The 12,518-nt window shown below is 43.7% G+C and overlaps 1 protein-coding gene across 1 annotated transcript in view; it reads left to right on the top strand.

Moving 5' to 3' along the window:
- The window catches only part of LOC121288352 (otoancorin-like), a 46,132-nt gene that overhangs the window by 12,760 nt on the left and 20,854 nt on the right, over positions 1-12,518 (top strand). Inside the window, exons 7-19 of the mRNA XM_041206906.1 lie at positions 342-574; positions 1,595-1,698; positions 1,791-1,897; positions 2,440-2,579; positions 2,789-2,912; positions 4,859-5,074; positions 5,637-5,804; positions 5,908-6,048; positions 7,297-7,352; positions 7,987-8,104; positions 10,423-10,496; positions 10,599-10,734; positions 11,669-11,859. Coding sequence (XP_041062840.1) covers positions 342-574; positions 1,595-1,698; positions 1,791-1,897; positions 2,440-2,579; positions 2,789-2,912; positions 4,859-5,074; positions 5,637-5,804; positions 5,908-6,048; positions 7,297-7,352; positions 7,987-8,104; positions 10,423-10,496; positions 10,599-10,734; positions 11,669-11,859 — 1,808 coding nt within the window. The remainder of the gene's footprint in view (positions 1-341; positions 575-1,594; positions 1,699-1,790; positions 1,898-2,439; positions 2,580-2,788; positions 2,913-4,858; positions 5,075-5,636; positions 5,805-5,907; positions 6,049-7,296; positions 7,353-7,986; positions 8,105-10,422; positions 10,497-10,598; positions 10,735-11,668; positions 11,860-12,518) is intronic.

Below are 12,518 nucleotides of genomic sequence, written 5' to 3'. Positions count from 1 at the left end.
AAATCTATCAATCTCAGTTTTAAAATTAGCAATTGATCCAGCATCAGTTGCTACTTGCAGAAGAGAATTCCAAACTCCTTCCACCCTTAGGGTAGAATTTAAATCTAAGTGACACAAAATGCATTTACCCATTGAGCAATCAGAGCAGCACATATGTCCTTCCCTGGTCTCTTTCCTGGTTACCTCCTTTGGGGAGGGCTCGCTTTATTAAGTGGCAATCAGTCATTTAAGTGGTCAGCAGTGGACCTCCCCTGAGATCAAGGTCCCTGGGCTCCTAGCTCTGTGACATGATGATTGTATTAAGATCTCTCTTTTTCTCTCTCTCCATTTCATTTGCCCAGACTGCATTCACCACTATTGATTTTGGGCACATTAAAAAACAGATAATGCAGATACCCGGAGGGAACCGTTCTCTCTTTGAGACCAGCTGGCAGAAGTGTTTACCATTGATCAGCTCCTCTTGGTGTTTGGAGCTGTTGATCATGGAACTGAGAATGTCTTCAGCCATCTACCTGCAACCAGAGATGATTGTGAACATGCCAAAAGATCTTCAAGAAGAGACTTTTAAAAATATGTAAGGTTTAGCTTATCCTTTGTACTGTGTTTTCTAACCTGTTACTGTATTCCTTGAGGGATGGTGGGTGTGTTTTATAGATTTTTATATTCTCATTGCTTTGTGCTGGTTGCAATACCTCATCCGTGTGGTTTCTGATTTCATGTAAGCCTGGACAGTGGGACAGTGAGCACCGATTTTGTGGGTGGGTGGGGGAGTGCCTCAGTTTCCCCACTTGTGTCCTTTCCAGCAGCACTCACAAGTCTGGTTGAGGAAGCTTGAAAATGCTGGCTAATGTTTCTGTCCCCATCCCCGCCCCAAATGACCACAGTTGTTGCGAACACAGATCAAAGCATTGAGCCTTTTCTGGGTTGATATGGGTCACTCACAAAGTGCATTTACCCATTTAGCCCTCAGAGCAACGCATTCTTCCCTGGTCAATATTTATTTCAAACCAATATCATAAGAACAGATTATCTGGCCATCGTCACATTGCTGATTGTGGGAGCTTGCTGTGTGCAAATTGGCAGCTACATTTCCCAAGTTACAACAGTGACTAGACGTCAAAAAGTATTTAATTGGCTGTAAAGCACTTTAGGACATTCTGATGTTTTGAAATGTGCTGTAGAAATGCAAGACTTTTTTTTTCACTGTTATAGACTGAACTCTTGCCTCTGAGTCAGAAGGTGGTGGGTTCCAGCCCCATTTCAGAGACTCGAGCACATAATCCAGGTGGTCACCCTCAGTGCAGTACTGAGGGGGTGTATCTCTCTCTTCACTTGTTGATGTTATACCAGGTCCTGAACCAACAATAGTAATGTCCTTTGTGGCCAGAATGTGTGAACTCTTTACTGGCCAAGGATGAGGACTCAACTGACCAATCAAAACCCAATCCCAGCAGTATGTGTTTCTGTGAGTGGATATATTATCCACAAATCCCCATTGTTGACTTTCCAATTTTCACCAAATGACACATTTTGGCTCCCAAGACGTATTTTGTATCCCTATTCTTAAAAGAAGAGTTACTTTGATTTTTTCCAGAACAATTGTTTTTAAGGAACTCTATGACAAAATGACTGCCCGTACACAAAGAGCGATATATGAATGGATGAGGCAGAGCCTGCAGCAATCCTATAAACCACCTGGTAGGTTGACCTGAACTCAATAGGACCGGGCCTTTATGATAAGAGTGGACTTATCACAACAAAGAATCTTTTGTTCATTTTCCCCAAAACAGGGGCAAGTGGAAGAGAATCGTGGATCACTGCGGAGAACCTGTGGTTTTTGGGGAGATACATTGTCCACCTCCCTCTAGAAGAGATCCAGAAGATCAGTCTCAATGAGGTGAGCAAAAGGGGATCAAATTAAAAGGCTGTGAGACCTAATTCTCTTCCAAATTGGTCAAAATTATTCCAACCAGCAGGTTTGAGGGGCTGCAAGGCTGCCTTGTTCCTTGACCACTTGTGCCTTTTAAATTGATCTCTGAAAGTGGGATCAGCTGCCACTAATCAACTTCTTGAGCCAAAATGGATGGCAACCTCCCATGCCATTACACCAATGACCCTGTTTCCATGGGTTCTACTCGATGGAAATGATTCTCTACTGATTCAGCATGTGAAGACTAGCAAAGGAGCCTCATTTATCCCTGCTAACACCCCAGTTTAAAGTAAAGATACTCGCGCTATTGAATAAATATGAGGGTCGCACTGGAGGCCAGGATTGGAGAGGGCGCAGTGATCTTAAAGGGTTGTAAGACTGTAGCTGTGGGGTTGGGGGGAGGATTTTGAGTGACCCATTTAAGGGCAGGATGGGGCACTGTAAAATACCAATTCTAATTTTATTGGAGGGGGGTGGTGTGTGTGTATGATTTTTTTTTCTAAACCCAGATTCGACTGTTCATTAATTATGACAATGCAACAAAGCAACTGGATTCGGTGTATGACATCACACCAGCTACTGCCAAAGCTTTCCAGGAAAGAATTGATGCCAGTGGATTTGACATGGCCAACACGTCCACGGTGTACAGGTAAACAGCAGCCCCTTCCCCTCACCCCCCTGCCAACTCGCCAATCACACCAGCTACTCTGATACAATTAAGTTTGTCCTTACAATCACACACAATGTCATCAAGGCCAGCCCACTCTCCTCCTCTTTATTAAAGCACATTTCAACAGTCAGGAAGCTGACTCTAGTATCATTAGCACAACCTCACTCCCTATTTTCTAACTTTTCCAGACTGGGTCTTCTGGTCTGTTTCTTCGATAATGTCCAGGAGCTGGATGCTGGAGAGGCTCGCAGCTTGCTCCACCAGATGATTAAGTGCAACCGACTCAAGGGGTTCCAAGTAGCTGTGAGGAAGGTAGGACATCCCTCAGGAACACATATTCCCTCCTAGACATAGAGAGCATATCTGTTTCCACTTGTGAAGGAGACCAAAACTAGGAGCCATAAATATAAGGGTGTAATTAAGGAATTCCGGAGAAGCTTCTTTACCCAGAGAGTGGTGGGAATGTGGAACTCACTACCACAAGGAACAGTTGAGCTCAATAGTATGCATGCGTTTTAAGGGGAAACTAGATAAACGTATGAGGGAGAAAGGAATAGTCAACTCTGCTGAAAGAATGAGATAAAAAGTGGAGTGGGAAGAGGCTCACGTGGAGCATAAATACCAGCATGGATCAGTTGGGCTGAATGGCCTGTTCCTATGCTATACTTTGATGTAATCTCTTCACCTCTCTTGTGGACAGGCCTCTCCGTACCCACTGTAGATTTTCACTGACACCAAGGGTTATACAGTGGTGTCAGTGTGAGCTCCAGTTGCCACGTCAAACACTTTCTGCCACAACAAGAGACATTTAAAACAATTCTGGAGCACTTCCAGCCTCTACCCTTATTGGGGCTTGGCATGTTCCCTGAACCACCACCATTGGCTCATCCAGTGGGTGATTACAGATTCTCAGCTCAGAGACATTGACAGGTTTGGGGTTCAGGGACGACCCTTTCCGCTTTTGTGTATTAGCCATGGCTCAGTTGCCTCTGAGTTAGAAGATCATGGGTTCAAGTCCCACTCTAAGACATCAGCTCCTGATGCAGGATTGAAGGAATGCTGCACTATTGGAGGTATCATCTTTCAGATGTGATGTTAAACTGAGACCCTATCTGCCCTCTCAGATGAACATGAAAGATCCCATTGTATGATTTTGAAAAAGGGAAGCCAATACATAGTTATAACAGTTATCTGGTCATTATCACATTCCTGTTTGCTGTGTGCAAATAGGATGCAAAACTTCCTATATTCCAACAGTGACTTGACTACATTTCAAAAAATACTTAAGGCTGCACTTTGCAATGTTCTGAGGTTGTGAAAGGCACTATATAAATGCAAATTCTTTCTTTTTAGTCCTTTATTAATGCCCTCTTGAGAGAACACTACCGGGTATGGGGTTGAGCTTATTTTGGCAGATTTATGAGGACCTCTAATTGACCTCAGAACCCTCCTTGTCAGTGGGGATTGGGGAAGAATCAACCAGTGATCTATTCCTGGCTGCCATGCAGCAGCCTCTGCTGGAGGGGACACAGCCGGTGAAAATATGATTCATCACTGATGAATGCCTTGGCCAAATAGTCATTGAAAATCAGTTTCCAGGTTCATAGCTTAAGTTTAGGTCATTGAAGGATGTACCAGAGCATTGCTTGTTTCCATGAAGCAGGTGACAGCTACAGAGCACAACGGGGTAATATAGTCCTGCATATTTGCAAGGTTTATACAACAATTTGCATTTTTAATGTCATAAAATGTCCCAAGGAGGAGTGTTATTGAACAAAAGTTGACATCAAGCCATATCAAGAGATATTAGGACAGGAGATCAAAAGCTGAGGTAGGTTTTTAAGGAGCATCTTAAAGGAGAAGAGAGAGGAAGAAAGTTTTTTAGGGATGGAATTTCAGAGCTTAGGGGCAAGGCAGCTGAAGGCACAGCCACAATGGTGGGATTGATTAAAATTGGAGATGTTAAAGAGGACAGAGTTAGAGGAGCTCTGAGATCTTGGAGGGTTATGGGTCTGGAGGATATTACAGAGTTAGAGAGGGGCGAGGCCATGGACAAATTTGAAAACATGGATGACGTGTTACTGGATTGTGAGTCCATGCAGGTCAATGAGTGCCCAAAATGTCTGCTCACTGTGGGACATTGTGGAGCCCTCCAGTGGCCTTTGCTACTTTTGGCACCACCATGAAACCAAATTAGATGTGGTGAAAGCTTGATTTTGTACTTCAGTTTCTTGAGTCTTTGGTTTCTCTTCTTTCAGTTAAAATCTCAGCTCCTTGAATTGGTCCTGAAAAATCAAACCCTGAATGAAACGTTGGACTCCATCTCCGATACAATTGCAGGACTGTCCTTCACGCAGCTCGAGTCACTGTCCACACAAGCAGTGCGGAGCGCTATCTCTGTCCTAAGGACAGTGACTGGATGGACAAAGAGCCAGATGATCATCCTTGTTGACAAATTTATTGGAGACAATAAGGTAAAGAGAGGCATGATTGGGGAACTTCATGCAGACTGAATGTTAATGTTAAAGAGTGGCCCCTTGTCTTTGAGAGTTGAGAGATTACTGATTACTGTATGGAAACTATTTTCATTAATGTGTCAGTGGATAACAAGAGGACACAGATTTAAGATAATTGGCAAAAGAACCAGAGAGGAGATGAGATGCAATTGTTTTACACAGAATTGTAATGATCTAGAATGTACTACCTGGAAGGTCTGTGGAAGCAGATTCAACAGTAACTTGCAATTGGATAAACACTTGAAAATAAATAAGTAAAATATTTGAAAATGAAAAGTTTGCAGGGGTACGATGAAAGAGCAGGGGTACGAGGAAAGAGCAGGGAAGTGGAATGAGTTGGATACTTCTTTCAAATGAGTCAGCAAAGGCACGATAGACTGAATGGCCTGCTTCTGTGCTGTGTCATTTTATGGTGACTACAGCGGACCAGTCAACGAGGCTGGTTGAGCTCTAGGGGTAGGGTATGTTTCCAAAGGGATTCCGCTCACACCTTTTATGTTTTATTCCCTCCACTTTGCAGCAGTTGTCACTCTTTAACATCAGCCAGTTAGGTGAGTTGGTGTTGGGAGTCAGTGCAGACGTGTTCTATAACACCAGCGTTGATGATCTGACTCAGGCGGTGAAAGGCACACTGTCTGATCACGCAGCAAAGCTTTCAGCAGCCCAACGATTGGCTGTGGTCACCAAGGTAATGTGTAATTTTTAATCACAGATTAATCTGGCTTCATTCTAGTTTGTTCTTGGTTTTTTCTTCTTCCCTCGACCCTGAGCATTTCCTCTCTGATTTACAGATTGTTGAAACCAGGGATATCTCCTCAGTGCTGGATCTGTTGAATGGGTCCTTCTTGAAAGAGTTGCCCCTCTCCAGCCTGCTTAAAGCAAAGAACTACAACATTACCCAGCTTGACCACAAGGGGTTTAGGAGAAGTCAGGTTTGTTCGCCATCCTAACCTTTGGGTTAAACAGACTCCTGATACCTTACAGTAACTGAATTATGAATTTAACAGACCAAGATGGATCACAGTTTCTTCCTGAACCTCAATGCGGTTTATGTCACACAAATAAGATTGGGCCTGAAATATCCCCCTATTTGTGCCTTGCTTTGCTTTGCTGACTTGATTCCACAACCCTGTTAGCAACGAACAATTGTTCCTTTGCGAGATTACTCCTCTGCAGTTGTCTGAAAGGCACATTTTGTGACCTTGTTTCTGATAGGGTTGCCAATTCTCCAGGATTGGCCTGAAGTCTCCAGGAATGGATCCCCCAGGACAATGCAGTGAGCATATTGAGGAAGATGGTGGCATAATGGCAACATCATTGGACTAGAATTCCCAAGGCCCAGGCTAATGCTCTGGGGACATGGGTTCAAATCCCACAATGGCAGCCGGTGGAATTAATAAGCCTGGAATATAAAGCTAGTCTTAGTAATGGTGACTATTGTTACAAAAATTAACCTGCTTCCCCACTAATGTCCTTTTAGAGATCTGACTGACACATGACTCGACCCACAGCAATGTGGTTGACTCTTAACTGCCCTCTGAAATGGCCGAGCAAGCCACTGAGTTGCAATTAGGGATGGGACCAAATGCTGGCCTTGACAATGACTCCCACACCCCATGAAAGAATAAAGAAAAATATAAATAAAAATAACCCCTGGGCAAGAAAGCATTGGGCGTGTTGTTTTTTTCATTTTCTTTGAAGACTTTTGTTTGTTGGTCATAATGAGATTCGAGATTGGGCAGGCGGAGAAATGGCCGCCTCATCTAATCAGGTAAGGAAGAGTCTATTTGCTTTTCAATTGGCTATTGGAATGCAGGACACTGAACAATTGCAAGAATGTGTCGAGGGGGTGGAGAGGTTGGATGTCAGGTGATGAAACCTCCAGGAATATGTTCAATCAGAGTTGGCAAACCCAACCGATAGACTGGTGGGCCTGTACAACCCAGAGATTTGGGTAGATCTTCTGCTGATATTGGGCTGAAGCATTGCCTACAACTTGATAAATAACCCATTGAAAGCAGTGAGTCCTTTCCACATTCCTCAACTTGACCAGCATAAAACTCACTAATGAGAGGGAAAAGAGAGCATTACCTTTTGTTTCATTGGCCTTCTTGTTTCTGTGTGTAGATATTGAATTAGCAGCAGTTTGCTCACTGAACAACCCTTCTTATCGTTTGCAGGCTTTGTTTCTTTACAATGTGGTATCTGATGAGAAGCCTGTATATGAAATAATCAGGTAATGAATCTGTTATAAAAAGAAAAATACATTTCTAATTATCTCTCCTCAAAGCCTCATGGTACCCTTGGTTGAGTTAGGTAACTCTGCACAGACTAGGGAGCAAAATTGGTTCTTTCTGGGTTTGTATGTATTGCATCTAACTGTTTTCTCCTTTTTTCTCTCTTTTGTCTGTCTCTCTTTCCTCTTCCCCTGCCCTCTCTGCCTCTCTGTCTCCTTCTCCTTGTCTAGTTTATTTTATCGTTTGTGTTAAATGTCAAAGTTTAAGAAGACAAAAGTCAATTCTTTCTCACTGGGGAAGGAAAGAATATTGGGGAGGACACTGGGGAGAACACCCTAGCTCTTCTTCAAAATAATGGCTGCAGGAACTTCTCCATCCATCTGAAGAGGGCAGCCTAATTTTAAATGTCATATTTGAAAGATGGCACCTCTGACAGTGCAGCACTCCGCAACACTGTACTGACTGGTTATTCATCTCAGTTGCTGTTTGAGGGATCTTGCTGCCCAGAAGATGGTTGTCTCATTGGCCTACATAACAGTAGTAACTGCACTTCATAATAATTCTTCTGGGTGTGATGTAAATGTTGGTTCCTGCTCCTATTTCAACCATTTCTGCTGTTTCCTCTTTTCATAGTTTTGGGGAGTTAGTGAAAGGTTTAACCTGTGAACGTATCGAATCCTTGGACAACACGATGTTTCTCACAGTTGCTGAACTGTTAGAAAGTAACCTAAACCTTCTGTCATCCCATCAGGTAACCGATACAATACACCGGAAAGAAAGAACTTGCATTTATATTGCACCTTTCACAACTTTGGATGTCTCAAAATGCTTTACAGCCTATGGAGCACTTTTTGAAATGTAGCCACTGTTGTAATGTAGGAAACGTGGCAGCTGCTTTGTACACAGCAAGATCCCACAACCACCAGTGGGGTAAATGAGCAAGTAGTCTGTTGTAGTGAAGTTGGTTGAAGGATAAATGTTGAGCAGGACACCGGTGGGATGGGGGAATGTTCCCTGCCCTTCTTTCAAATTGTGGCCATGAGATATTTTATGTCCACGCGAGAGGATCGATGGGGCCCCAAGTTAATGTCTTACCTGAAGGACGGCACCTTCAACGGTGCAGCACTCTCTCTCAGTACTGGCCCTCCAGCAGTACGGTGCTCCCTCAGTACTGCACTGTCCAACAGCAATCCCTCAGTGCTGCATTAGATTGTCAGCCTGGATTCTGGGCTTGAATTTCTGGAGCTGAACTCAAACTCATGACCTCGTGGATCTGAGGCATGAGTTCCACCTATTAAACCACTTGATACTAAGAGTTTTTCTTAGTAAATTCACTATTTCACTTGGCAATATTTCAATTTTAATGAAAATTGGACTTGCTTATTAAGCTAACTCCACTTTCTGGTGTCCTGGCCAATATTCATCCCTTAACCAATACCATCAAAAATGGATTATCCTATTGTGGACTTCATTTTACTGTTGGTGGGATATTGTTTTGCAGGAAAAATGCTACAGCACAGCGATGTCTGATTCAAAACTATTCCATTGTTTGTGAAGTGCACAGCGGTGTGCTTGATGTAAATGCTCCTATACACAGAAGGGGGATCAAAGATGAGACTGACATGATCTGTATTATTTAGTACAATCACAATGCATTTGCTTACAGTACCACTGGATGAACTTGAAGGGGTTTGTTGGAGTCATGTAGAATCATACATAAAATGTGCAGCACAGGAACAGGTCCACCTGGTCCATGTCAGTGTTTATGCTCCATACAAGCTCCTCCCACCCCTCTTCATCTTGCCCTATCAGCATATCCTTCTGTTCCTTTCTCCCTCATGGGTTTATTTAGCTACAGTGCCAAAGGAGGCCATTCACCCCCTTGTTCCTGTGCTGGTTTTGAGCTGGCCCAGGTCAAGGCATGCGTTGGGACAGACTAACTGGCGTGGATCCCATGAGCTGAGTGGGCAGCCCATGGTGCTGCTACATGCTGCAACAATATTTGCACTGAAGGTATAGGATCATGCAGCACAAAAGGAGGGCACTCAGCCCATTGTGCCTATGCTGACTCTTTGAAAGAGCCATCCCATTAGTCCCACTTTCCCATTCTTCTTCCCCTCTAGCTCTGCAAATGTTTCCTTTCTCAAGTGTGTGTATCCGATTCCCATGGCGTTATTTTGAAGAAGAGCATGGGAGCTATTTCCAGTGTTCAGGCCATTATCCCTCAGTCAATATCACTAAAAGACAGATTATCTGATCATTGCTGTTCATGAGATTGTACTGAGTGCAAATTGGCTGCTGCAGTTCTTACACTACAACAGTGACTACGCTTCAAAGATACTTTATTACTTTATTGACTGTAAAACACTTTGGGACATACTTAGGTTGTGAAAGGCACAATATGATTGCAAGTCTTTTTTCTGAACGCCATTATTGAATTCATTGTATATAAGAAGGTTGATTACTGTGACCTTTATAATAAGGCTGGAAGACCTGGGGTACAATAGGAAATGAACCGGGCAGACGTTTCCCTGCCTGGGGTAGGTGGATTCTGGTGCATGCAGGGTGGGAAGGACTTGACACTAATGTAGGGTTGGGATCCTGACATCATCCTGCTCTCTTCTGGCTTTTCCTGGGGCAGGATTAAAGGCGAGGGAGGGAATCTGTTTGGCTATGTCGAGTAAGTTATTAAGAAGTAGTTGCGAATTTATGCAGTGAGCGGTTAAAATCTGGAATGCACTGCCTGAGAGCTTGCTGGAGGCAGATTCAATCAGGGCTTTCAGAATGGAATTGGATAAGCACCTGACAAGGAAAAAACTTCCTGTGGGGACTATCTGAGCTGCTCTTACAGAGAGCCAGCACAGGCATGATGGGCCAACAGGTCTCCTGTACTTTAACCATTCTATAATTCTAAATGGATACTCTAAAACTGTGTGCGTGCATCATTCTTGTCTTGGCAATATTGCACAAACTGCAACTTAACTGCCATTTACAACATTGTCGTAAACATCTGTGGAACGCACTGTCACAAGGTCACTGCCCCTTTAAATATTCTTCCTGCTGTTTCAGCTGAACTGCCTGGCATGGAAGTACCAACAAGAAATGCCCAAGATGATGCCTCCTCTTCTCCTCGCAACCCTTCCGTGAGTACCCATTCGGGCGCCTAGGGCTAAGCCATTAGCATTTAGTCATGTGAGAACAGCAAGAGCAAACCTTGAGATTTGTATTCTTCTTGCTCTGTCCAGCATTGCTGTTCTGGAGAATGCTGCTCAATCCGTTTGCAGACCATTGTTATTCAGCCTGGGCAGAGCTGAACTACCTTTAATAATTCCTGACTCCACAAAAAGGAATGAGGTGATCAGAAGAGCGCTGCAGTGTCTGGTAAGGGAGCTGCTGTGCATGGCCTTGGGTTAATAATATAATCAGTGCAGTACTTCAAGGCACTAACCCAACTCGGTTATGTGATCCATTGAAAAACACTGACTAGTGTTCCTGATACAGGACAACCTCCCTAAGTCAATGATGATGGCCAGTTTAACTACCTAACTAGAAACTTGACTGGACCAGCCACCTCAATACTGTGGCTACAAGAACTGGTCAGAGATTGGGAATTTTTCTGTGAGTAACTCACCACCTATCTCCCCAGAGCCTGTCCATCATCTACAGAGCACAAGTCAGGATTGTGATGGAATACTCCCTACTTGCCTGGATGAGTGCAGTTCCAACAACACTCAAGAAGCTTGACACCATCCAGGACACAGCGACCTGCATAATTGGCATCCCATCCTTAAATATTCACTACCTCCACCACTGACGCACAGTGGCAGCAGTGTGTACCATCTACAAGATGCAGTGCAGCAACTCGCCAAGGCTCCTTAAATAGCACTTTCTAAACCCACAACCTCTACCACCTACAAGAACAAGGGTAGCAGACTCATATTACTTTTCCTTCACTGTTGTTGGGTCAAAATCCTAGAACTGATTCCAAAAAGGGTGCTGTGGGTGTACCTACACCGCATGGACTGTAGCGGTTCAAGAAGGCAGCACACAACCACCCTCTCAAGGACAATTAGGGCTGAGCAATAAATGCTGGTCTTGCCAGCGACTCTCATCTTCATGAATGAATGTAAAAGAAAAAGCCTCCCATATACACCCAGATTTGGTAATCCCTATTGCATCTGTATTCTTTCTGTAGCAAACATTCTGCTTCAGAGATTTTATATTAAAATAAAGTTAAGAAATTGCCAAACTGGTGCCTGGATTGATTTGAGGAATTATCTTAACTTTTAATCGTAGATGGTCTTTGCAATTTCAGAATTACACGTTACAAGATGAATATGATGTGGACATCTTGGGCAGAATGATTTGCAATCTGTCGCCACAGATCATCAAGACAAATATATCCCTCAAAGCACTGACGGAAGCATTCATGCAGTTCAGGTCCTGCAGGAACCTCAGCAATGACCAGAAAATAGAAGTCCGAAATAAAATTAGAGAATATTATGGGTAAGGCAATGGCCCTTTGAAGTAGAGAGACTTCCCAATGGCTCAGTAAGGGGTGGTATGGGGGTTTGGTATCTCTATGATTCAGTGAGTGAATGAATGTACCAATGATACAAGGCAATAATTCGACAGCACACCCAGGTTTGTTCCCTGCTTTCTCTGCTGATTCAGTCAATGTTAGGTCAGGTATAAAGGAGAATGTTACAACTGGTCTCCATCCCTCTAATCCAAGCAATAGAAAAACATCTGCCAATGTTCCCATCCATGACTGCTATCCATTGCCTGCCTTCCTCGCTCGCTCACGTGTAAGGGCATCTGGTGAGGCCATGGTTTGGCTCGGCTCTGTTGCCTCTTCACAGTGGTATCACCAACCAGCAATGCTTATCTGAGCTTGCGGGCAAGAAACCATTGTGGACGATATCAGGGGCACTTTACACCTGCATGAGTCAGCATTCTGAGGAGGGTGGACGAGGGGTAAACAAAACACAAATCAATTTACAATTGAATGTTACATGGTGCAGAACATAGCAACATGAGTAGGCCTTGAGCTCCTCCAGTCTGTTCCATAATTCAGTGAGATCATATAGCTGATCTGTCACAAAACTCCATATCCTTTTGTTAAAAATCTAATGAGTCCAGTGAATTCCCATTTTCCCTGTGTT

The sequence above is a fragment of the Carcharodon carcharias genome, chromosome 15 (assembly GCF_017639515.1).
Source record: "Carcharodon carcharias isolate sCarCar2 chromosome 15, sCarCar2.pri, whole genome shotgun sequence".
NCBI lineage: Eukaryota > Metazoa > Chordata > Chondrichthyes > Lamniformes > Lamnidae > Carcharodon > Carcharodon carcharias.
Note: the sequence above shows the minus strand (reverse complement) of the source record. Positions and strands in the feature narration are given on the sequence as shown.